The sequence below is a fragment of the Hippopotamus amphibius genome, chromosome 4 (genome assembly GCF_030028045.1).
Source record: "Hippopotamus amphibius kiboko isolate mHipAmp2 chromosome 4, mHipAmp2.hap2, whole genome shotgun sequence".
NCBI classification, from domain to species: Eukaryota; Metazoa; Chordata; class Mammalia; order Artiodactyla; family Hippopotamidae; genus Hippopotamus; species Hippopotamus amphibius.
Window position 1 is genome coordinate 112,705,641 of NC_080189.1, and position 23,665 is coordinate 112,729,305.

The 23,665-nt window shown below is 44.4% G+C and overlaps 1 protein-coding gene across 1 annotated transcript in view; it reads right to left on the reverse strand.

The window, feature by feature from the left end:
• ITIH5 (inter-alpha-trypsin inhibitor heavy chain 5) overlaps positions 1-23,665 on the reverse strand; it is a 73,472-nt gene that overhangs the window by 14,582 nt on the left and 35,225 nt on the right. Inside the window, exons 6-9 of the mRNA XM_057733699.1 lie at positions 21,188-21,357; positions 20,352-20,468; positions 3,577-3,745; positions 303-612 (exon numbers count right to left, since the gene is read on the reverse strand). Of these exons, the coding sequence (XP_057589682.1) occupies positions 303-612; positions 3,577-3,745; positions 20,352-20,468; positions 21,188-21,357 (766 nt within the window). The remainder of the gene's footprint in view (positions 1-302; positions 613-3,576; positions 3,746-20,351; positions 20,469-21,187; positions 21,358-23,665) is intronic.

Here is a 23,665-nt window from a genome sequence, read left to right on the forward strand (position 1 = left end):
GAGCTAACAGAACACCTAACCTGTGAAAGCCGTGCTGCCAATACTCCACATAGGTTTTCTAGTTAAATCCTATCATCCAACCAGAAGGCTCACTTCACGGATGGGGAGACGGAGGCACAGATGGTCTTAAAGCCTCGAGTCACAAGGCAGGACCAGAAGGTGAACCCATCCCCACCTGGTTTCAAGACCCACGGCGACGTCTCCCGTGGAAGGAGGGACGATCAGACCCGGGCTCCGTCCTCACGTCCACGCCTCCCGCTGAGCCCGCCCCCCGCCCCAAGGACACAGACAGACCCACGGACCCGATGAGCTGGGCGCGGGCATCGTGGTCCTCATGGACGCGCCGCGTGAGCCCGCAGTTCTCCAGGGACAGCTTCTCCAGCAGCCTGAAGTCCACGTCGGCCCCGATGCCCACCGTGAAGATGCAGACCCGGCCCCGGGCGGCCTCCCTGGTGTTGTTGAGGATCTTGAGGGTGTGGGTCTCCCCGACGGTGGGCTTCCCATCCGTCAGGAAGACGATCAGGGACACGCTGCGGTCCTCGATGTCGTTGTGGGCCACATAGTCGTTGAGCAGCCGGATTCCCCGCTGCAGGGCCCCGTTGATGTCCGTGCCTGCGGGACACACGACAGGCACCTGAGCAGCCTTGCTGCTGCCTTTACCTGGACACACCTCCACGGCCCCTCTCCAGCACCCGCAGAAGTGACAAGTGGGGAAAGCAGCCACCTGCACTCATGGGGTGACTCCAGGTGACACAGCCCTTCTAGAAACTTGGCAGATGACTAGGAACGGCACAGAATCCTATAACCTTGACCTGAAGGTGTCTGATGGCAGCTCGACTCAGAAGTCTCCATTCCCTCCTGAACGGTTTCTCCCTCCTTCTCAGAGAATTGCTTTGGAAAGGGCAGGAGGGTATCTGCTGCAGGGATTTAGAGAAAGAAAGGATCCCAGAGGGAAGGAAAGGGCACAGAATGAGGAGGTGGGGACGTGGAGACCATCGCGGTGACTTCACGTGTAGCCCGGGCTGGAGGATGCAGATTAAAGAACGCGCTGTCTTTGCCTTTCCTACCTCCCGCCCCTTCGGGACCACCTCTGCTTGTTAGGACCCCACAGAGCTAAGGCTTTCAAGTCTACACCTCCCACCCCTGCCGTTTCTAATTGAGATGCGCTTGGGACAGTGTCTGTGGCAGGTGCTGGGCAGGTATTCTGCTTGGGGGATGGAGAGATGGGTTGTTGGTGGAAGTTAAAACTACCAGCTAACATGAAGCTTCTGGATTAGCTAAGAACTTCTTTCAACTGGTTGCCGCTGTTCGACCATCGCCAAGAAAACCTGAGAGTGCTTACGGCAGCCGTGAACACATTTCCTTTTTCTGACCCCAGTGGTTTTTTTCTTTAAATGGCCTTATTGACATACCAAAAATTCTACCCATTTTAAATACACAGTTAATGATTCTTAGTAAATTTATAAAGTTGTGTACCCATTGCCACAATCCATCCCCCTGACTGCAGTGATTTTTATCTCCCTGTAAAATGTACCATATTTGAGTGAACCAGATAACGTTCCCCATAGCTTCGCATCCTCCAGAATTTCTGGCTATAATATATATGTCCATGTGCAGATGCGTGGATAATTTCTTCTAAGATATACACATGGTCCAAACATAAAGGAAAGTTACAGCTGAAACAGAATTTAACATTTCTTTGGGTTCGTGCACTTGCCCTTCTGCATGGCCAGCCTAGTTTCACATTGCCTCTGGATACGTGGGCATGGGCCAAAAGGCAGGTGCTTATTTTCTCTTTAACCTAGAACTTGACAATGATGCCAAATCTCTCACTCCATGCTAAAGCCAAGGAGGACCCAAGCAAAGGATGCACTTCGCTTTTCTCACACCAGACACCAAAGCACAGTGGGGCTGGGCGTGGAACCTCTGTTAAGTTGGGGCATCTCCCACACACTTAACAAGGGGGGGTTCCCTCCCCAGGGAGCTGTCCCAACCATTCCACTGAGAGCTCCCCCATGGCAATCAAAGGACCCAAGTGCACCAGCAGGAGGGACCACTTCGGTAAAATGGCCAAATCTGATGCCTAGAGAGGACTTCCTATGTGCAGCCACTGTTCTAAGTCCTTTAACTGTTTTAACTCATCTCATCCTAACAAGGAGTCCATCCCTCATTTTACAGATGAGGAACCTGAGGTATAGAGAGGCTAAATGCCTCAGAGCTGGTAGGACTGGGTTCAAATCCAGACATTCTGGCTTCAGAATTTACACTCCTCTCCTAATGTGACACCTCTCTGAGAAGGGTAGATTAATTTTCTGTTCACCTGCACAGGTTGAGGCAATGAAATACCGAGAAAAAACAAAGGGAACTGATAGATTTCTAAGATTTAGATTCCAAAATACACACAACTGTTTTCTAAAGCTTTATCTCCTCCACCTCCCACACAAAGCATTCTAATAGCAAGCAGTACCATTAAAATAAATGTAATACGTATTCTTTGAGTGTGCACTGTAGGTCAGGAGCTACACTAGGAACTAGGGGTTAAACAAAGATGAAGGAGAGTTTCTTCCCTCGAAGACTTAACCGACTTGTCAACTTCCTGCCGTAGATCATCACTAGGATATTAAATCTAACCTTTCATTTCTCCCATCAACCAGTAAAATAGCTCCTAGATCCCATTATTGTAGAGACTGGTAGGAAATTTCATTTGTGAATCAAAATTCCATCCAAACAAGATCAAGTTCCAAATGAAGTTCGTTTGGGAAACCAGAGCTTTGCCTTGGATGGGAAATAACCAATACCTGGGTGACGAGAAACCTGGATGGAAGGGGATGAATGGGACTGGGTGTTTTCTAGGTTTCTAGGCATCCAAAGCAGACTTATCCAAGATGGCCAGGAGATGGCGTCTCTACAGGGGCCTTTCAGAAAGGTGTCAAAGGGTCAGGTTCCGGTCCAATAAACACTCCAATACTGAGTGCCTGCCATGTGCCCACTGTCCTAGTGACGGGTATAACAGCGGGAGTCACATCTGGGTCCAGGTTGAAGGCACTTACACCCAGCACGGCTGGTAGCATACTGTCTTAGAGTCCTTTATGGCCTTTTCCCTCATCTGCGTACCTACCCAGGCACCACCCCCCAGCCAAGTGTGCCAAGACTCAGAGTCCATCACTTTTCCACCCAGGGCACCTCCCAGGCCACCTGGGGTCTGAGAGGACTAACAGCTCAGGAGGGCGGCTCCATCTGCTGCTTCCTAAGGTGCTCACATTCAAACACACGAAACACTAAGTCATCTGCCCAGCTTTCATCCCCCAAAAACCATTTACAAAAAGAGCTGCATTGTTTGTAATCTGCGAGATAAACCAGGAAAGGCTCTGAACCTATCGGGTGTTTTCCCCCGTAACTGACTTGACCATCTTAGTTCGGGGCCTGGAAGAGGAGAAACAAGCACCTGGGAAAGCTCTCCCCCCTTATCTCCTTTCCTGTGATCAGTGTCAGCTTTCAAACCCCTGTCTCTGGGCAGAAAGTTAGCTACTCACGTGTCCCGTCGAGGCAAACAGGCAAAGCAGGACACACATTTACCTCCGCTTGGGGACATGTGGTGAATGTAGACTTTGCCGTCTCTGATGTTGTTGGGAGTAACTGACACCAGATGGTCCTTCCACACTTTGATCCGATTGGAAAACCCAATGATATTGAAACGGTCTTGGGGTCGGAGGTCATGCAGAATCGTGAAAAGGGCATCCTTGGTCTAGGCAAACACAAAAGCAAGGCCAGTCACATCCAATTGTGTGAGTCCACACATCTCCTGGCTTGGAAACAGCACACCGGGGACAATCCCAGGGTTAAAATTAAGTGCCTGCTACATAAAGGGACTTGGATAAAGGTCAAGGAACTTTGCCACAAAAAATCGGCATTAATATGTTACAACTTTATACAAGACACGAATGGGTGTCTCATATATGAAATGTCACGTCTGCTGGAACCCACAGTGTATCAAGCCTCTGTATCTTCACCATGGCTACCTGGAATTTTCTTCTCCACTGCTTTATGCCTGTTTCATCTGACAAGTCGCCAGTGAAGTAAGTCAGACAGAGAAAGACAAACATCATATGATATCATTTATATGTGGAATCTAATAAAATGATACCAATGAACTTATTTACAAAACAGAAACAGACTCACAGATTTTGAAATCAAACTTATGCTTACCAAAGGGAATTGTGGGGGGGGAGTGATAAATTAGGAGATTGGAATTAACATATATACACTACTATATATAAAATAGATAACTAACAAGGACCTACTGTATAGCACAGGGAACTCTACTCAATACTCTGTAATAACCTACATGGGGAAAGAACCTGAAAAAGAGGGGATATATGTATATACATAAAACTGATTCACTTTGTTGTACACCTAAAACTAACACAATATTATAAATCAACTACACCCAATATAAAGTAAAAAAAAAAGGAAAAAAACAAGAAAGAAAGAAAGAGAGAAAGAAGGAAAGAAAGAAAGAAAGAAAGAAAGAAAGAAAGAAAGAAAGAAAGAAAGAAAGAAAGAAAGAAAGAAAGAAAGAAAGAAAGAAGAGAAAGAAAGGAAGGAAGGAAGGGAGAGAGAGAGAAAGAGGAAGGAAGGAAGGAAGGAAGGAAGGAAGGAAGGAAGGAAGGAAGGAAGGAAAGAAAGAAAGGAAGGAAGGAAGGAAGGAAGGAAGGAAGGAAGGAAGGAAGGAAGGAAGAAAGGAAAGAAAAGCTCCAGAAGGCTGGATAAGAGCTTCTAAAGCAATCAAGGCACTGCCTTCTCCAAACAGCACTGCTGTTAGACACTGAAAGAGATGCAGCATATGAGGTATGAAGTAGGGGATGCTCATCACATAATCGCCATCTCAGTGACCTCTGCCACCTCTGACAGGGGTGCAGAGCACTTCACTGTAAGAGCAGGAAGACCAGGGTTCACCCTGGATCCATCACCTACTACCTGTGTGGCCCTGACAGATAAAGACAAAGAAATACCATATGGTATCACTTTTGTGTGGACTCTAAAAACATAACAAAACCAAACTCATAGAAAAACAGATCAGACTAGTGGTTACCAGAGGCAACAGGTGGGGCTGAGGGAATGAGAAGAAGGTGGTCAAAAGCTCCAGACTTCCAGTCATGAGATAGATAAGTCCTGGGGGTGTAATGTACAGTGTGATGACCACGGTTAACAGTGCTGCGTGCTATAAATGAAAGTTAAGAGCATAAATCCTAACAGTTCTCATCACGAGGGAAGAATGTTGTTTCTCTTTCAATTTACTCGAGATGACAAATGTTCACTAAGCCTGCTGTGGTAATCATTTCACAGTACAAGTCAGTCACACCATTATGCCATATGCCTTAAATGTACACAGTGCTGTGTATCAACTCTATCTCAATACAACTGGGGGAAAAAGCAAGTGACAAAAAAAATGACGGCCCCGTCCTCTGAGATCCTCTTTCACTTGACACACACATCTATTTTGGCACTTATCACATTGCATTATCATTATTTCTTCTAGCCCTTTCCCACCTCGGGACCTCTGCACCTGCGGTTTCCTGTGCCCAGAATGCTCTTCCCGACAGTCTGCAGGACCGCTGGCCCCTCCTCATCCTTTAGTTCTGGGCTCACTCATTTCTCTGTCCTCTCAAGCACGGGACCCTGCTCTCTGCCTTCATAGCATTGGGAGAGAGAATGTCATTACATATTTGTGCATTTACTCGACTGTCCATTTCAGCTCTGTGCCTCCCAGTGCAGGGGCTTCCTCTGTTCCACCTGTGTCACCCCCAGCTGTGCCTGGCCGCATGGCAGATTCTTGACACATGTGCCCAGGAAGTGACAGGTGAATAAACTGTCCCTCCGTCACACTAGACTCCTCGAAACAGCTGTCCCCTTGCTCCTCCTCACCCTCCCAACACAGCAGTTGGCACATGGTGGGCTGTCGGTAAATATCTGTTGAATGAGTAATTGATGAGGGTTGGTGGGGGGAGATCTTATGCAGTGAATACAAAGGATGTAAGAGAGACGCAGCCCCCAGGGAGGCTGAGACAGGGAACACTGAGAAGGATGATGTGCAGGAAACACAGAGCTGAGTGAGGGATAGCGTTAAACAAAAAAAAAAAAAAAAAAAAATAGATCGGATCGTGACAGTAAACAGATGTGGTGGAGCGCCCGGAGGGTTGATTGTGTTGGAATTCCGAGAAGCTGGCCCTACCTCGACCCCTCACCCTTCCCTCTGCTCAGAGCCAACACAACCCCAGCGTGAGCAAAGATGGGCTTGGCGTCACTCTCCATCCAAGAGCCTAGACCCCTGGGAAGTCTGAAGGTCCACAGTGGGGAGGTGACTGACAGACGGGACCACAGGGAGCAGTGGCCGTCCCTGGGATGACACGGTTGAGAGCCCGACGCTCAGGCAGGCACTTGGAAATGTTCTCACTGTTGGGGCTCAGAGCTGGCCGGGCATCCCAGGGCGCAGGCTGGAACCCGGGGAAACTCCTCAGAAGGTTGCTGTTTGTTTAGCTGTTGGCATCCTAAGGGTTCCTTAAATAGCGTGCTAAAAGCCCTCAAGAGGGGCTGGCCGGGCTCCTCTGCTGGTGTTTTTCCCCATCGTGATGGATGCTTTGCTTTAGGAATAGCCCTTCCAGCCTCTCCACCCTCCTCCCTGAGCTCGGCAACGACGGGTTTCTTATGACCTTGTAAGGCCACAGCTGTAACTTATCCTCCCGTGCACCAGGGCAGACAGATCCGTGGGCTCCTGGTGGCTCTATTTCCAGTTGCCTTAGGACCTTTGGGATGGCCTCCAAGTCTTCATCCCAAGAGGCCTGGGCAGAAGCTGCCTGGAGCCAGCAGCGTCCATTAACCCTTTCCGAGCTCCGACCCCCTCCTTAGACGGCGGGTGGCCTGGGAAGCTCTGCGTTCCATGAAAGGCTGGACAGGCAGGAGGAAGGTGAGGGTCCAGATAGAAGAGTAAATGCGAGGGTGCTTCAGCTGACACTTCTGCACCCTGTGTTCATACGCTGAAGAGGACCAGAAATCTGGTCAGACTTTTTCCAACAGTGTAGCCCAGAGAGCAGGGCAAGCACATTCCAGAAAGATCACAGAAAGCCCAGAAAGGCAGAATGTACAATGCAAGCTGGTTTGAAGGCCTGAGCTACCCTGAAGGCACCAATTGCTCCAGTCCACTCCCTGTGGGTCCCGGAGAGCCATCTGTGAACACTGGTCCGTACATGTGATGAGACGGGCTCCTTACGACATGGCAGGTTGTGTTTGGACTGAAGATACAAAAGGTACACAGACATAATGAGCAGAGAAAAGGGATATACTTCTTAGTAATCAGGGCATAAAGAAGCACCCTGGTCTGGAAGGAGCATTTAGACAAGATTCTTTTTAATTTGAGCCACATAGAATGACAGAGAATAGGGATGGGTCTCTGCTTGAAACTATTTCTTGGTGAGGAACTCTTCTTCTTATAGGTACTTTCCTTCGGTTGAAAGGAGGGGAGGATGTATTTCCTTTGAAAACAATGTCTTAGATGTGAATTCCAGCGCTGTCTTTGGTTTATTTTTAAGTCAGCCTTTTCATCTCTGTCCACTTAAACTCTTTCAGGAACGAGGCGCATGTAAATAAATACAGACGAGCTCTCGGTTTCAGAGTCTCTATTCATTCAACATGGTTGGCGATGGTACCTCTTGTTCTAGTGGATCTTGAGGAAGGGGAACTACATGGGCTCCCCTGATGGTGTCTGTGGAAAGGGGCAGGGCTGGGCCCCAGGAGGGGCAGCCCCCTTTGCATCCTTCACTTCTGCTGCTCCTTGTTAGGGCTGCTCCTGGGGAAGGGAGTGTCCAGGGGCAACTCTGTCCTGTGGGCTTTGGGCCCCTGCATTAAGCCATCCTAGAGACAAGGGATGGACATCCCTGTCCCTTCCCTATAAAACTGAGCCCGAGCAGCTGTGGGCTCTTGGCACAGCTCTCGAAGGGGTAAGCCTTCCACTCTGCTAACTACCACGTCATAAACGACTCTTAGACATTGCCCAAGGAGAGAAGGCCCTCAGGTGACCCATCAGTGAAGCCCATGGAAAACCCAGCTGCCCGCCCAGTCCATCAGGGTACCCACCGACGCAGCCTTCCTCAAACATGTCTGTGTTCCCGCCAAACCACACTCACCAGGAACTAACACTGACACAAAAGGCTTTTGTACCACAGACCCTGGCTTGTTACAAGCCCATGACATCATAGAGGAAATTCAAGTTCAAGGGTATTAGATAATAGCCATGCCGTGCTTTCAGCAGAATGGCCTTGCTGTGCTCCGAAGCAGTCCTATCACTTGCCTTGTTCTAAAATGTTTACCAAGGAGCTGACATTTTCTCTTCCCTTGATCTACACACTCTCTTTGGATGAACCCGAGAGAAAAGCATCTATGATTTTTCTCACCAAAAACAAAAGAACTCTAAGACCTTCTAAAAGTCTGAGCCATGAAAGGGCATCATTAGCAGATACACACCCTGAAAACAGCCCTAAGTTTCTGAGAGGTAATACTGGGGCATGGAACCCAATAGGAACTGGGCACAGGTGGGCCTTCTCCCTTCCCAGGTGGGCAGAGATAAGGGACACAGGTGGGGACCAGAGGGAAGTGTGTGCAGATCATCCTCCTTGAGCTGTCATCCCTCCTGATGCCAGCAGGGGGACCCCTCCATGCCCAGGACCAGTAATGGAGTCCTTCCAGCAGAAGGACAGACAGAAATAAATAGTCTGGGATCCCATCAAAGTTTGCAGCCTCAGGTCCTCACTGCAACCTCAAACTACGCATCTAAGCCGGCACTGAGGAGGATGGAGATATCCACCATCCCTGCCTCTCTCTGCATCCTCCATTAGCATCCACCCACATCATCCTGGAGTCAAGGTCATGGCTAAAACCAGAGCAGCCATGAAGAGCCAGCTGGATGCTTCCAGTCCCTGGGTACCAATTATGCTCCAGTGGCAGTATTCCAAGACCATGGCATTTCAAGCTCATAAACACGGATTCTGTAGAAGGCCACACACCCTTACATGGACATGCTACAGGTCTTTCCATGATTTGAAGGAAAGTTTTCTAAAACTGTATCGAGACAGACCCACCAAGTAATCAGGTTTTTTTTTTTCTTCCTTAATCCCAACTTTAGGAGCAAGGCAATAAATTGAGTGAGAAAGACCATTTCTGCATAATGTATTCATGTCCATATTATTGTTACTCTTTCCAAAGACTCTAGCAACAGATTGGTTTCAGAGAAGAACCCAAAACATTAAAAACGTTACCCCACTGATGACAGCATAAGTACAGTTCAAGAGCTAATATAAACTCATAAAGGAAAACAGTGACAACACAAAGCCTGATGCCCTCCTGTCGCCTCTCTGCCGTAAATAGCTCCCGAAATGGAACACACTATATAATTTATATTTTAAAAAAAATTTAAACTGCAATAAAAGAAACATAAACCATCAGGAGGTGTCTCTGTCCGATACGAAGAATCTTGTTGGAAGAAACAAGCTATTTTTCTCCTGGCCAAAGTGTTCTTCTTAGAGAAAGAGCAGAAACTCAGAAGCTTTCTTTATATAATTGGAAAACTGGGGACAGAAGTCATCATATCTTCCAATATTTTAAAACAGTTTAGCAAGTGCTAAATATTAACTTGAAATTTCACCCAGGAGGAAATGGAGAAAACAGTATTTCTTTGGTCTCTACATTGTTCGCAATATTATGAAGAGCATCTTTTCAAAATTAAGCAAAATCATGAGGCTCTTGTATTTTAAAATAATTGTTTTAAGCTATTATAACTTCATTTACTGTTTGAATTCTAATTTCAAATGCTCTTTCCATGCAAGACTGTGCTAGATTATGTTATAACTTTGGTTCTGATTACCCAATTTGTGTAAAAATATTAAATGGTTGTTTCTTCAAAGCCAGAGAAAAGCACTATTGTAGCAAAAGTTCAGATCTAAATGCCAGTATTACTTCAGGGCTGGTTCCAAAAGAGAATAATGGTTAACAACTAAATTCTGGCTAAATTAAAAAAAAAAAGTCTGAATAGGTTTAGATATTAGAGCATCTTTTGCAATATAAACATAACTATATTTCATTAGTCTTTGTATTTGGATAATATGATCCTAACTTGAGAAGCCAACTCTCTCTCACATGAATACTCTGGACAACGTTACAATCCATCACCTAATGTTTGGACTTGGCTTTGACAAATGCATCTAGTATTTACCTAATAATGTCATGGTACATTTTTCTAAAAAGCTCTTTGCCAATAACATTTCTTTGATTCTTTATGATGTAGTAAGCACATCTACTTCTCATGCTTGATGTAGAAATAACTCAAGGCTCAAAAGAGATTATCTTTTTCACTTCTCTTCACATGGAAGGTTAGTACTGAGCAGGATTTGCTCCCATGGCTGGCCTCTTATTCTGGCCAAGAATATAACCTCACCACTTCTATCCAGGTGGTCGCAGGCTGCAGGTGCTCAGTCACAGGTATGCCTTCTTGCTCCGACAGGAAGTAGATAAGAGGATGCGGACCAAGAAACGTTCCACCAAGTTTGCAGATCTTTGTAACTGGCGTCCTTCACCCACGTACTGACACACCTACTGGCTAACAGGATTGAGTGTTTGGTCCCCAGTGCCTGGTCTAGATTCTGAAGTTTATATTGCCTAACTGTGTGCTTGGATTCTAGAGCCCTGCCCTTTTCAGGCTACAGATGTTCCGGATGTCTGCCTGCCCCTTGACCCGTCCAACTTTCCCTCACATATGGGTTCTCACGACCCCCGTGTCCTTGGTGTAGCTCCAGCTAGGCTGCTCAGTTTAAATACCCAGGGCGTGCCTTGAGGAACATCAAGTACGAACAGAAAGATGTGTGGAGGCTGTGAAAAAGCAAGGTCCGTGTGAAACAGTGGAATGTTATGGAAGAAGTACACACAGCACATCAGCATGTGAAGACTGTACACACAAGGAAATAGGGGAAGTGGAGTCACCCTCCCGCAGGCTGGGAGAGTGGCAGTGTCCCTGTGTGGGTCACCCCTCTGCCCCTCAGTGCCCCTTCCACGCTGAGAATCTGCAGTGTCCTCGGCCTCTTTAACAGCTCAGCTGCACACCTGGACTCATTTCAATGTCCCTGCCTCGCCAATCAGGACGGTTTTCAGGTTATCTAATCCAAAATATTACCAGAACCTTCTAGCTATAACTTATTCATGCTTGTGTCGTAGCTTTCTTCATGCCTTTCCCCAACCAAGAATTCACCTCCTCCTCTCCTGCCATCTTCAAGGACTAGTTTCTAGGTCACCTCCATCATTAACCTCTTGTGGACCACCTCAAGCTCTCTCCCTCCATCAAACTCTTTCCACTACCCACATGGGATGCTGGGTTTGATTAACACGTGATTGTTCCATGTTTCTTTTCCCCAGCAGAATTCTAAGGTCTTTGATTAAAGTAACTTAAGTAGGATGATTTTCTCTCTTTCTTTTTAAATTGAAATATACTTGATGGATAACATGTAAATTACAGGTGTACAATATAGTGATTCACAATTTTTAAAGGTTACACTCCATTTATAATTCTTATAAAATATTGCCTGTATTCCTTGTGTTGTACAATATATCCTTGTAGCTTATTTATTTTACACGTAGTAGTTTGTACCTCTTACCCTCCTAACCCTATCTCGCCCTTCCCCGCTTTCCTCCCCACACTGGTAACCACTGGTTTGTTCTCTGTGCCTGTGAGTCTGCTTCTGTTTTGTTATATTCACCAGTCTGTTGTATTTTGCAGATTCCATGTATAAGTGATATCTCACAGTGTTTGTCTTCCTCTGGTGCTTTTCTTTTTTTTTCTTTTTCTTTTTTGTTTTTAATTTATTGGCTGTGTTGGGTCTTCGTTGCTGTGTACGGGTTTTCTCTAGTTGTGGTGAGCAGGGGCTACTCTTTGTTGTGGTGCACGGGCTTCTCATTGCAGTGGCTTCTCTTGTGGCAGAGCATGGGCTCTATGCTCACGGGCTTCAGTAGTTGTGGCATGGGGGCTCATTACTTGTAGTTCGCCGGCTCTAGAGTGGAGGCTCAGTAGTTGCGGTGCATGGGCTTAGTTGCTCCGCAGCATGTGGCATCTTCCTGGACCAGGGATGGAACCCGTGTCCCCTGCACTGGCAGGCGGATTCTTAACCACTGCACCACCAGGGAAGTCCCATCCTCTGGTGCTTTTCTTGCCTATACTCTTCCTTGTGCCTCCGTGTCTTTGCACACTCTCTCTCTCCCTCTCCCTTCTCATCCCCCCCACTGAATTAACTTCTGAAAGACTCACTCAACTACCCCCTCCTCTGGGAAGCATCTGTTATCCCCTACTCCACCCTGGCAAAAGCAGACCAGCACCCCCAAGGCGCCGTGACCGGACCCTACATGTGCCTCTACCACAGGGAGCACTCTGCATACAATTTTCTACATGACTTTTCTTCTCCTCCAGACCTCTTGGGAGAAAAGGCTCTATCTTATTTATCTCTGCCCACCCCACCCCCCGCCCCGCCCCCCGCCATGCCTTGTCCCTTTCCCACAGCACATAATCAGCATGTAGTTCACTGCTGGAGAATCTGAAGTCTGGAGTCAAAGCCAAGATGCCATCCTGAGAGAGGGTGGGGTCCTGAGTAAGAGAATGAAGCCGGTCACGGTGTCAGGCCCGGGCAGCGCTTAGGAGCTGCACCCCTTCTGCAGGTTCCATCAGCCAGGCAAGTGGATGCAACTTGGGAAGAGCAACGCTTTCTGACACTCTGATAATCACTTCCACATTTGTTATCTCATGTAATCCTCTGACTTACAAAGTGTATCTCCTTGTCACTTGTAGCCTAAGTTTCCTATCTAGCTCGTTACAGAGAAAGTGGGCTGATCCCGATCCCAACTGGAGAGACTTAGGTGCAAGGTCAGGACGGCTGGAAGGGGAAGCTAGGCTTTGGCTTATGCAAAGACGATGCTTTCAGATGCTCACCACACAGCCTGCACTCTGAACAGGTGATGCAGGAGTACTTGAAGCTCTGTTGTTCATTTTTCCTCCCTTCAATAGTACCTTCAGTCAGAGAGCCTCAAAACTTCTTAAACATGACCTCATTTAGCTCAAGCTTCGCTGCCTCAACAAACTGTTTTTAAATGGGTGCCTCCAATTTATTTAAAATCATCTATATGATCTTTGTTGAAGAGCGATTTTTTTTTGAAACAAAAAAATCCAAGCTTTCATTGGTGGCCCAGGGTAAAAATGTTTTGTCCTCTGCCCATCATGTATTTTCTCATCTTCTGAGTCTGAGCCTAAAGACGCCAGATTCCTCCACTGCCTTCTGTTCACAGTCCTGAGTCCCAGACCTCTGTTTTGCAATGTATTTCTGAGACACGCGTCTCCTGGGGGCACTGTGTGGACAAGGGCAGCTCAGCAGACGAGAATAAATACCATTAACTGAAACAGTATTTCCAGCCAACACCAATTAGCTGTCGCTCTAGACCAGAGGTCAGCCAACCATGGCCTGGGGGCCAAATGCAGGCTGCTACCTGTTTTTAATAAGTGCAGTTTTATGGGAACCTGCCACACCCAGTTCTTTGCATGTTGCAACAGCTGCCTTTGCGCTACAGTAGCAGAGTTGAGTCATTACGACAGAGCCCATCCAGCCTGCAAAGCTTAAGATATTCACTGTCAAGTTTTAGAAAAAGTTTGCTGACCTCTGTCCCAGAAACCTGGAAAGAGGGCAACTGGACATTCTGTTACTAACTGCAGCCATGCTTTAAGAGACTTACCACAAGTTCTGCAGCCTGAAAATGTAAGGCAGGAGGACCCAAACCTTACATTGTCCGTTTTTTATTTTCTTGACAGTCATGTAGTGCCAAACTCTGGAGACGCTCCAGATTTCTTAGACGTGATCTCCTTTATACACTTGCATCCCTCCTTTTCTGAGCCCTTTCATATGTGCAGGGAGACCTCTCCTCCAACCAGATCACCTCCAGGGGTCCTTCTGGGCTGGGCTGGTCTTGTCCAGCATTCTTCTGGGCTGCTCAGCAAAACTCAGACTGCCCCCCTTTGATCCCCACCACTTAAAAGCTACTCTCTCCACAGCCTAACGTCTTTCCAGCATCCCCCCTTTCTAGCTGTGGCAGAGCTGCACCCTCTTGAAGAGAACGGCTAGAAGGAATGTACAGCAGACACCGCTGGACTTCATGTCCCCCAGAGACTTCTCACTCTGCACCTCCGTGGTCTCCATCCTCACACTCAGCCTGTTCAATCCAAACCATAAGAGGGAACGCAGCCTGCATCCCTGTATACGTGCAGGTGTGCTTAAAGCTAAATAAGGAAACACTAATAGTTAATTCTGTGCATCAGAGCAGAACAGCTCCATTCTGTTCTCACAACAGCACAATGCTGGCTGAAGTCTCTCAGGGCAGCTCCATTCTTTTCTCACAACAGCACGATGCTGGTTGAAGCCTCTGTGTGCAGGCACCTGACAGGGGCAGTAGTCAAAGGGATCTTATCACTTGGCATCAGAACTGGTGCTATATATAAATAGGCAAGCAGCATGGACCTACTGCACAGCACAGGGAATTGTATTTTGTAATAATTTATAAGGGAAAAGAATCTGAAAAAGAATAAATATATATGTATGTATAACTGAATTACTTTGCTGTACACCTGAAACTAATACAACATGGTAAATAAACTACACTTCAACTTAAAAAAAAGAAAACAAAAACAAAAACAGGTAGAGCCTGAAAGTTGGAGAGCTGGTCTCAAAGTCTGAGAGTTACACCTCATGATCCAATGAAAACATGTTATGGTGAAGAGCTTCAGAGTGGGGTAGACCGGGTTTGACTCTAAACTTTTCCACTTATAACTCTGTATATTTCAGTGCCGTTACATCACCTTCCTGTCCCTCACCTTCTCATCTATGAAATAGGGATAACCACGTCTATTTCACTGGACTGCTGGAAGATGAACAAATGTATGGAAAACCCTTAGGGTGCTGGGTACCTGCTGGTCACTCAGGGGCCGTAGCTACTATGCCTTTAAAAATGCAAGTTACATTTTATAATTTATGTGCTGGTGGATTTTTCAGCAAAAATCATTACCTGCTACATGCCAGGTACAGTGCTAGGGGCTGGGAATGTGTACTCTAATCATCAAAAACAAGATGGTCCCCAAACCCACAGAGCTTACAGACCATTTGCCTATAAGGTTACACATAAAACGTCCAAATAGCACTTGGAAGCCCAATTTTGTGCAGAGAAGAAGAAAGCGAAGCTCTGGAGTGTGAAGGAAGCCAGTGAGTGAAGCACAGTTGCGCGTTCTCCAGTCCACCAGCTCACACGTGCCCTCGTTTTAGTTGGGCATTTACAGATAAGAAACACTACGCTTGTTCTTTACCCTCTCAAACTGTTGACTAAATTAAACGGAGAAAGCAGGACAACCTCCCAGAGTCACATGGGAGTCTAGGACTGGCAGATAAGGGTATCGATTAGGGGAACAGGTTTGCAGAAGGTTACAGCATAAAAGACATCTGGTAACTCATGTATTAGCCGCTGATGGGTCGCCAAAGCAAGGGCCTTAGCCAAGCTCTTTAATATGAGGTCGAAAGTAGTAGATCAAATTATATAGATTAGAGGAAAGAAAGAGAAGAACGTGTATTTAACAGACACTTACTAACCCCAATGTATCAAAGGACGTGAATGTTTGCTCATGCCAACTCCCTAAGCAAGGCAACCAGAGAGAATAAAAAAGGTCTAATCTGCTCACGGCTTTTTGTTTCTCTTCAGATCCCCCTCCCACTAAGAAGTTTTACAAACTCAGGCTGAGAGGCAGAAACCTTGCCTGGCCCAGCACCACAGCCACCTCAATATATTTGTCAGCAAGAGCACGTGGAGAGAAAATAGCCGAGCCCTGAGCTGGCAGCTGCAGGAGATGCTGAAGCCGCCCCCAGGCTGGCGAAGTCCTGGCATCCAGGCTCACATTCCTACTGGGATTGGGACCAGAACCAGAAAATGCCAAACGCACACAGCTTTGGGTGCTTCCCGGGTACTGATAGACCTTGACTAAGAATACATTTTAAGGTGAAACAATCTTTACAATTGGAGTTTGTACTGGAGTTGGTACTCGATACCAATATGTGCCCAACATTGTGATAAATACAGGGAAGTATCTCAGGCCCATCGAAGATGAGGGAGCCAAGAGCATCCAGGGTGACAGTGAAGGAATGATTCCTACAGCATTCCAGTGGACCCGTGACAAACGTCTGGTGTTGCCAAGCCCGCTGACACGTCACCAAAGCCCTGAGCTTGGGGGTAATTTTCCTCTTCACCAGGGGACACGCTACTGTGTACCAGACCCTACCAAGAGCCCGCTAAGCTGTTCACACAGGGCTGTGGCCTTAGAGGAGCTGAGAGCTGCTAAAATAGGCAGGGCTTTTCCAAACCACTCAAGGCAGCCACAGGCTTTAGAAATTGCCTGAAGAGTTCTGACACATGTTTGGCTGCTCTAGGGTGGTTCTCCTGGAAAGCCGCCACACTGCAGCTCAGAAGCCAGCAGAGTGCATGCCAGACGTTCAGTGTCTCGCAAGGAATGGGATTTCCTATCCAGGAACGAAGGAAGAGAGGAGAAGAACAAACAGAGTGACATTCATCATTGCATTGTACTTGGCAAGGAAATCCCTCCTTCTGGATTCAGCCTTCTCAATTGAGTCTTGATATGTCACGGCATTGACCTTGCAGCCATCTGCACATTCATCACTGCACGTGGGAATGCTGTCTCATCACCCCGTTTCTTGCACTGAGACCCCCATAGCATCTTGGTTTGATTCATGGCCTTCAGGGTGAGACCTGGCTTTGAAGCCTGGCCCGGCCATTTACTAGCTGTGTTATTGCAAAGCCTCTGTTTCTCCATCAGTAAAATGGGGATAACAACCAAATCGTTATAAAGATTAAATAGCCCTTAATTACATCATTCACGTAATACCCTTAGCATGATGCCTTAGCATATTGGAAACACTTCGTACTCCATTTTTAAGAAGTGCCCAAATTATTTTATCATTAAAGGTAAGTCTAGGAGACCCTGATTCAGTTCATCGGTTTTATCTGCACAGTGGGGGGCTGGTTTTCTCTTTCTCAGGGCTGTTTGGTAAAAAGATTGTTGATAGTTCTCCCCTCAGAAGTGGGAGAAGACCCATGTGCACTGGAATGGTCGAGGCTTGAGGTTGAATCCTGAAGTGACTCAGGCTCCTGAAGATGTGAGCCTTCCAAGCTGCTGTAGCCTTTGGGTGACGAATGGCCTTTATGTGACAATGCAGTAGGACTGACCATGCGTTTTACCATTTTGGTGTTTCTTAATGTCTATTAGGAAATCATTTAAATACTATAATTTTGTTGAGTTCTACAAATGCATATGGTAGAAACTGTCATTATAAGTAATTTACATTATGAAGATGAAAACAGTATTTCTTTTCCCTTGCATTTCTTTAGTTACTAGTACCATTGACTCTTTTTCACAGTCTTACTGAATCCTTTATTTCTTCTTTGTAAACTGTTTCACATCCTTCACCCATTTTCTTATACAGGACTAATTTCATTGATCTAGAGTAGCTCTTTATATATTTAAGATAAACTCCTCTTTATATAACACTTTATATATTAAAGATAATCCTCTTTTTGCTGCATAAGTTTTTCCCAGACTTTTGTTTAGTTTTATTCTCTTTTTATTTAAAACAAAAGTTTAAAATTTTTATATAGATAAAGTTACTGATTTCCTTCCTTTGTAATTACTTTCATTGTTTTTAAGTTTATAAAGTCTTTCCTTACTTCAAAAGTAAATACGCACCTATATTTTCTTACATATCTTGGGGTATGGTTCATTGATTACTTTTAACGGCTTAATTTATTTAGAATTCTTAGTCTGGTAACAGGTTTAAATGTTACCAGTTGGTACAGTCTTTCTGGAAAATGTTTTTGCAATATGAATCAAAAACCACAAATGGGTTGGTGTTCCTTGCCCTACTTCTAAAAATGTAACTAAAGAAAATGATTAGGCATACGGCCAAGGATTTCTACTGAAGATAGTCATTCCAATGCTGTTTATATCAGCAAACAATGGAAATAACTTCAAAGTCTCTCATGGGTGGTGGGAAGGAGTAAATATTCTTTAGCTGCACTGTCCAATATGGTAACCACTAGCCGCATGTGGTATTTAAATTTAAATGTATTAAAATTAAATAAAATTAAATACTCAGTTCCTCGGTTACTCAAATGCTCAATAGCCACGTATGGCTGGTGGCTACCTTATTGAATAGCAGGGGTACCGAACATCCCCATTTTCATAGAAGTTTCGTTGAATAGTGCGACTCTGTAGCCATTAAAATCGAGTTTTTAAAGACTATGTAAAAACACTGGATATATCTGTAATATGATGGTAAGTAAAAATATCAAAATGGAAAATATTTAGTGAATTCAGATTAGTTGCAGCAACTTTGATCATCAATATCTTCATCAAATGATGTTTCCTACAGAGGAAACCCAAACCCTGCCCTCATGAAGCTTGTTGTCTTAAAAAAAAAATGAAAAAGAAAATCTGAAGAGTCATAGTTGCATAGGAATTTAATGAGATACACAGGGAAACCTAGCACATGGCACCTACTCTGTAGCTGTTAACTGGAATTCCAATGGGAATTATTATACCAGATCAGATACAAGGCCTAATTAACACTATATTCTGTGGCCAACAGTGGTCTCAAAAGAAGCCATGATTACCCTTCTGTTGACATCTATTGATATCACCCACCAAAGCCACAAAAACAACTTAGCCAACAAATGGCATTTAAGAACTTGGAGTACATAGAGCAAAGAACTTTACAGAGTATTTAGTAAATATGGAAAGGTGTGAGGCCTCCCAAATGTCAATAAATAGTCAATCACTACAAAAGAATGTTTCACTTATATGTTAATAAAATCTTGCAAAATGGTGCCCATAAGTAAAACCTACAGGCAAATTGTACTCATCCTTTCCATTGAGAACAACTGAAAAAGCTAAACAAAATGTATATATTTTTAAATCTTGAGAGTATTAGAGAGTTAACAAAATAGTGAGAAAAAAGATCTGTGAGAAGATGAAAATTTAAAGAGGTGGGCTCAGCATCTGGGATCACTTTTCAGCTCAAGAATCCAAGAGTTGAACTCCAAAGCCCACCAAGGAAAGAAATAAACCAGTTTTGAAAGGACTGCAATCCAGCTTTGAGCCATCTGGTCTGCCCAGAAAAATCTCAAGCCCTGAAAATGGACTAAAATGATCCCAGGCTGTAATTCCCCCAGGAACCTGACAGAAATAACTCAAAACTTTCTAGAGGAATAGATCCTGATCCTAGGCCTCAAACTATTTCTACAAAACATTTTTAATATAGTGTCCATCACACAATTGAAGATAACCAGCCACACAAAGAGAGCAGCTGAGTAACAACAAAAACAGTTCCTAAGTGGCTCTAGAGTCTGCAATGATCAGATACGGACTTTACATGGCTATGTGTATTGTGTTTGAGAAAATTAAAAAAAATTAGTAAAAACTCAGTGCGTAACATTCTAAAAAGTGACAGAGCAACTCTGAAAAAGAACCAAATAGAAATTCTAGAACGAAAAACACAGTATCTGAAATAACTCAATGGGTTAGTTTAACAGCAGATCAGACCTGAAGGGAGAACCTGTGAACTGGAAGAGAGGTTTGGAAAGAAGCATGTAAAGGCAAAATGTGGAATATACGGAGGACACCATGCGAAATGGTGAGAATATGGAGAGAAAATCTAACATTGGAATCCCAGGAGGAAAAGAAAGTCGAAGCAATTTCATGGATAATGGCTGAGGCCTTTTCCATGAATCCCCAAAGTCATGAAGCCCTGGGAACCTCAGGGAGAAAAAAAAAAAGAAACCCATACCTGGAACCATCATTTTAAAACTACAGAGAACTAAAGATGAAAAGAAAAATCTTAAAAACAGTTGACATAAAAGATTACCTTCAGAGGAACGACAGTTTGAAATATTACTGACTTTTCAACAGCAACAATGGAATACAGGTGACAATGGAAAATGCCTTCAATGGACTGAAAGAAAATCTCTGCCAACCTAGAACCCTAACCCCAGTAATAATATCCTTAAAGATACTATTTTACTCATTAGACCACATATTTACTGTTAATTGATCAAAAACAGATAATGAATGAAGGAAGAAAATCTCAGAGACCTAATTTTTTGTTGACTGTAGAGATATTCATCGGTCTGGCAACCAGTAGTTCTGTTTTCCCCTATGTGAGCTCACTCACCTGGCGGAGTTTGGCTCCCACCATAGAGGCGCTGCTGTCAAGCACAAACACAATGTTCTTGGGCAAAGGAGGAAGGTCTTTGGGGGCAAAGTAGTGCACAAAATAGCCATTTAGAACCTGGTGGAGGGAAAAGAAAGTAAAAGTGGTAGTATCCAGATCAGGCAGGAAAACACACCAAAATGGATAGACTGTGGAACTCCTAAAAGTCAAAGATGAAACACAGTCTATGGGCAGATTCCGTACCGAGCGCAAAAGCATCCATGGTCCTGATTCCTCCAACTAATTGCTAATTTAATCTGCATAAGGATAAAGTTGTTCCTTAAAAATATATCAACTACACTGACTAAATCAATTTAAATCATCCATCCCTTCTTGACCCTTGTCACCTGAGAATCCGGCTTCCTTCAGTATCTGGTTTTTCCTAAGCATCTTTCTTGCTGAGACATAAAGACTGCTTACATTCTGGATGTGCATTAATACGTTTTGCTATTTCCGCCCTGTCTCTGGAGCAATATAAGCTACAGGGACATGAGCCCCGGGCCATCTCTCTAAATTAAAATTAAAGATGAACTAAGTTCTAACTTCATCTAAAACACCGCAGGGAAAATTAGATTATAGGTTTCATTTGCCTCCAGATTATTGAAGCAGGAAATAGGTACCCCCAGCCTCCAGCAAGGAAACACCACTGGTCTTCTCAGAGACATATTTGGGGTTAAAACAGATTTCCTAAGAATTGGTAGTTCTCTCTCCCTTAGGTAAGTATTGAAATCACTAGTTCTGGGTCTAACTAAAAGTACCAAGCATCTAACATGAAACAGCAACAAGGAAACCGTTACCTGGATGTCCCCAATGCTCTGCTCCCTATTGACATCATATCTAATGATGAAATCTCCCAAGATGCCATTCTGGGCAATCTTGGCTTGTTGGACCACAGTAGGTTTAAAAACGACTTTGGCGAAAGTTTCGTTTTGGTTGATAACAGTGGAAGGAGGTGGCCCAGAATCATCTGCAAGCAAGATATAAAGAAAATTAACAACTGAATATATAAATATTTTTCTGAAAAGAAATAAGGTCTGTTTCACATGGACACAGAGGGTTACACTTTATTTTATTGCAGGTTTGTGTTTCATATGAACTCCCAAACTTGTGGATAACACATCACAATGCACAAGATATGTTAGCTTGCACTTCACCTCTATGCCTCCTTTTAAATCCTTCCTGATAAGAATTTTAAAAACACACAAAAGTAGAGAGAACAGTATAATGGATTCCCATGTACCCATCACCTGACTTTTACAGTTATCAGCTTTTTACCAATCTTGTTGTATCTGTTTTTATGTATTCTCTCACCATTTTTTGCTAGAATGTTTTAAAATATTTATTTACTTATTTATTTACTTATTTGTTTATTTATTCACTTTGTTTGTTTGTTTGTTTTGGTTGTGCTGGGTCTTAGTTGAAGCATGCAGGATCTAGTCCCTGACCAGGGAACAAACCTGGGTCCCCTACATTGGGAGCTCAGAGTCCCACCCACTAGACCACCAGGCAAGTCCCTTTTGCTAGAATTTTAAAACAAATCTGAGTCATCATACTTCATCCATAAATACTTCAGTATGTATCTAACTACAAGAACTTTTTTTAGCATAATCACAAAACCATTGTCACCAGTAACAAAATTAATGCCCAGTGCTCTACTATCAAAGAATACTCAGTTTGTATTTAGATTTTCCTGATTCTCTAGAAAATGTCCTGGAATGGTTGCTTTCTTTGAATTGGGGTCATAACAAAATCCCCACATCACATCTGGTTTATGTTTCTTAAATCTCTTTTAATCCACAAGTGTCCCCTCTCTCTATCTTTTTTTTCTAATGCTACACGTAAGTGTTGTAAAACACTGGTTATTTGTCCTAGGGAGTTTCTTACATTCCGTATTTCGTGATTGTTTCATTGTCCTTCTTTTAACTTGCTCTTCTGCTCCCTGGTCCCCAACTTTGGCTCAAACAAATGTAGCATCTGGGGGAGTAGAAAACATAGTGATGCCCAGGCCAAGGGCTCATTTAACTGGTCTGGGACACAGCCAAGGCATCAGGACTTTCAAATTCCCCGTGTGAGTCTAACACACAGTCAAGGTTGAGAATCACAGCTCAGTCCCCTGTATTTCCTTGTGTTCTGGTGGGTACAGCTAGAGGCTGGTGAGACTCAGGTTCAATGCTATGGACAAGAACACTTCCTGGTGATGCTGAGTCCTTACTACTTTATCACATCAGCAAGCACACAATATCTAGTTGTCTACTTTTAGTTGTGGTAAGGTTGATGGTGGCTTCTGATCACCCCTGATAAAATTCCTCATCAATCTTTCCCTTAATAGTTGTATCAATCACTGATGATGTTTGTTCACTACTTCATTAGAGTTGGAAAAGGCTGGTTTCTAATTCTATCATTCCCTCCATACGGAATTCTTCCATAAGGAACACCTTTTCTTCATCAGTCATTTGGTTGCCCTAACATACTGTTTGTCCAGAAGACTTACAATTCTTTTTTTTAATATTTATTTATTTATTTGGCTGCACCGGGTCTTAGTGGCAACACGCGGGATCTTTTAGTCACGGCATGTGGACTCTGAGTTGTGGAATCCTGGACCTAGTTCCCTGACTAGGGATATATACCCAAGCAGTTACTTTCAAGTCAAGATATAGAGTATTTTCAGCATCCCAAAAGTCCCCTTATCCATATGTAAAAATTCATTAAGCTGCACACATAAGATTTATATACTTTATTCTGTGCATAGCCCAATAAATTCAACACTGAAAGTTGCATAGTGCAATACAGTGAACAAACAATCCCTGGGATGGAACACAGTATTATTTGCCAAAGGGACCTCTATCTTAGGCGAAGTCTGTGTAGGCATTTATATGGGGATTAGGTGTATTCAGTGTAGTTCCAGCTGGCAGAATGGGGACCAGGGACACAGTTATGGGGAAGCACTTTTTTTTTCATGTTGAATTAAGTTATTTATTTATTTTCTCTAGATCTTTATGGGAGTATAATTGCTTTACAATGTTCTGCTAGTTTCTGCTGTACAACAAAGTGACTCAGCTATATGTACACATATATCCCCATATCCCCTCCCTCTTGAGCCTCCCTCTCACCCTCTCTACCCCACCCCTCTAGGTCGTCACCAAGCACAGAGCAGATCTCCCTATGCTCTGCAGCAGCTTCCCATTAGCCGTCTAGTTCACATTTGGGAGTGGGTATATGTCAGTGCAGGGTAGCACTTTTGTGCAGCCTCTCTAAGCTCTCAGAAAGACGTCCTG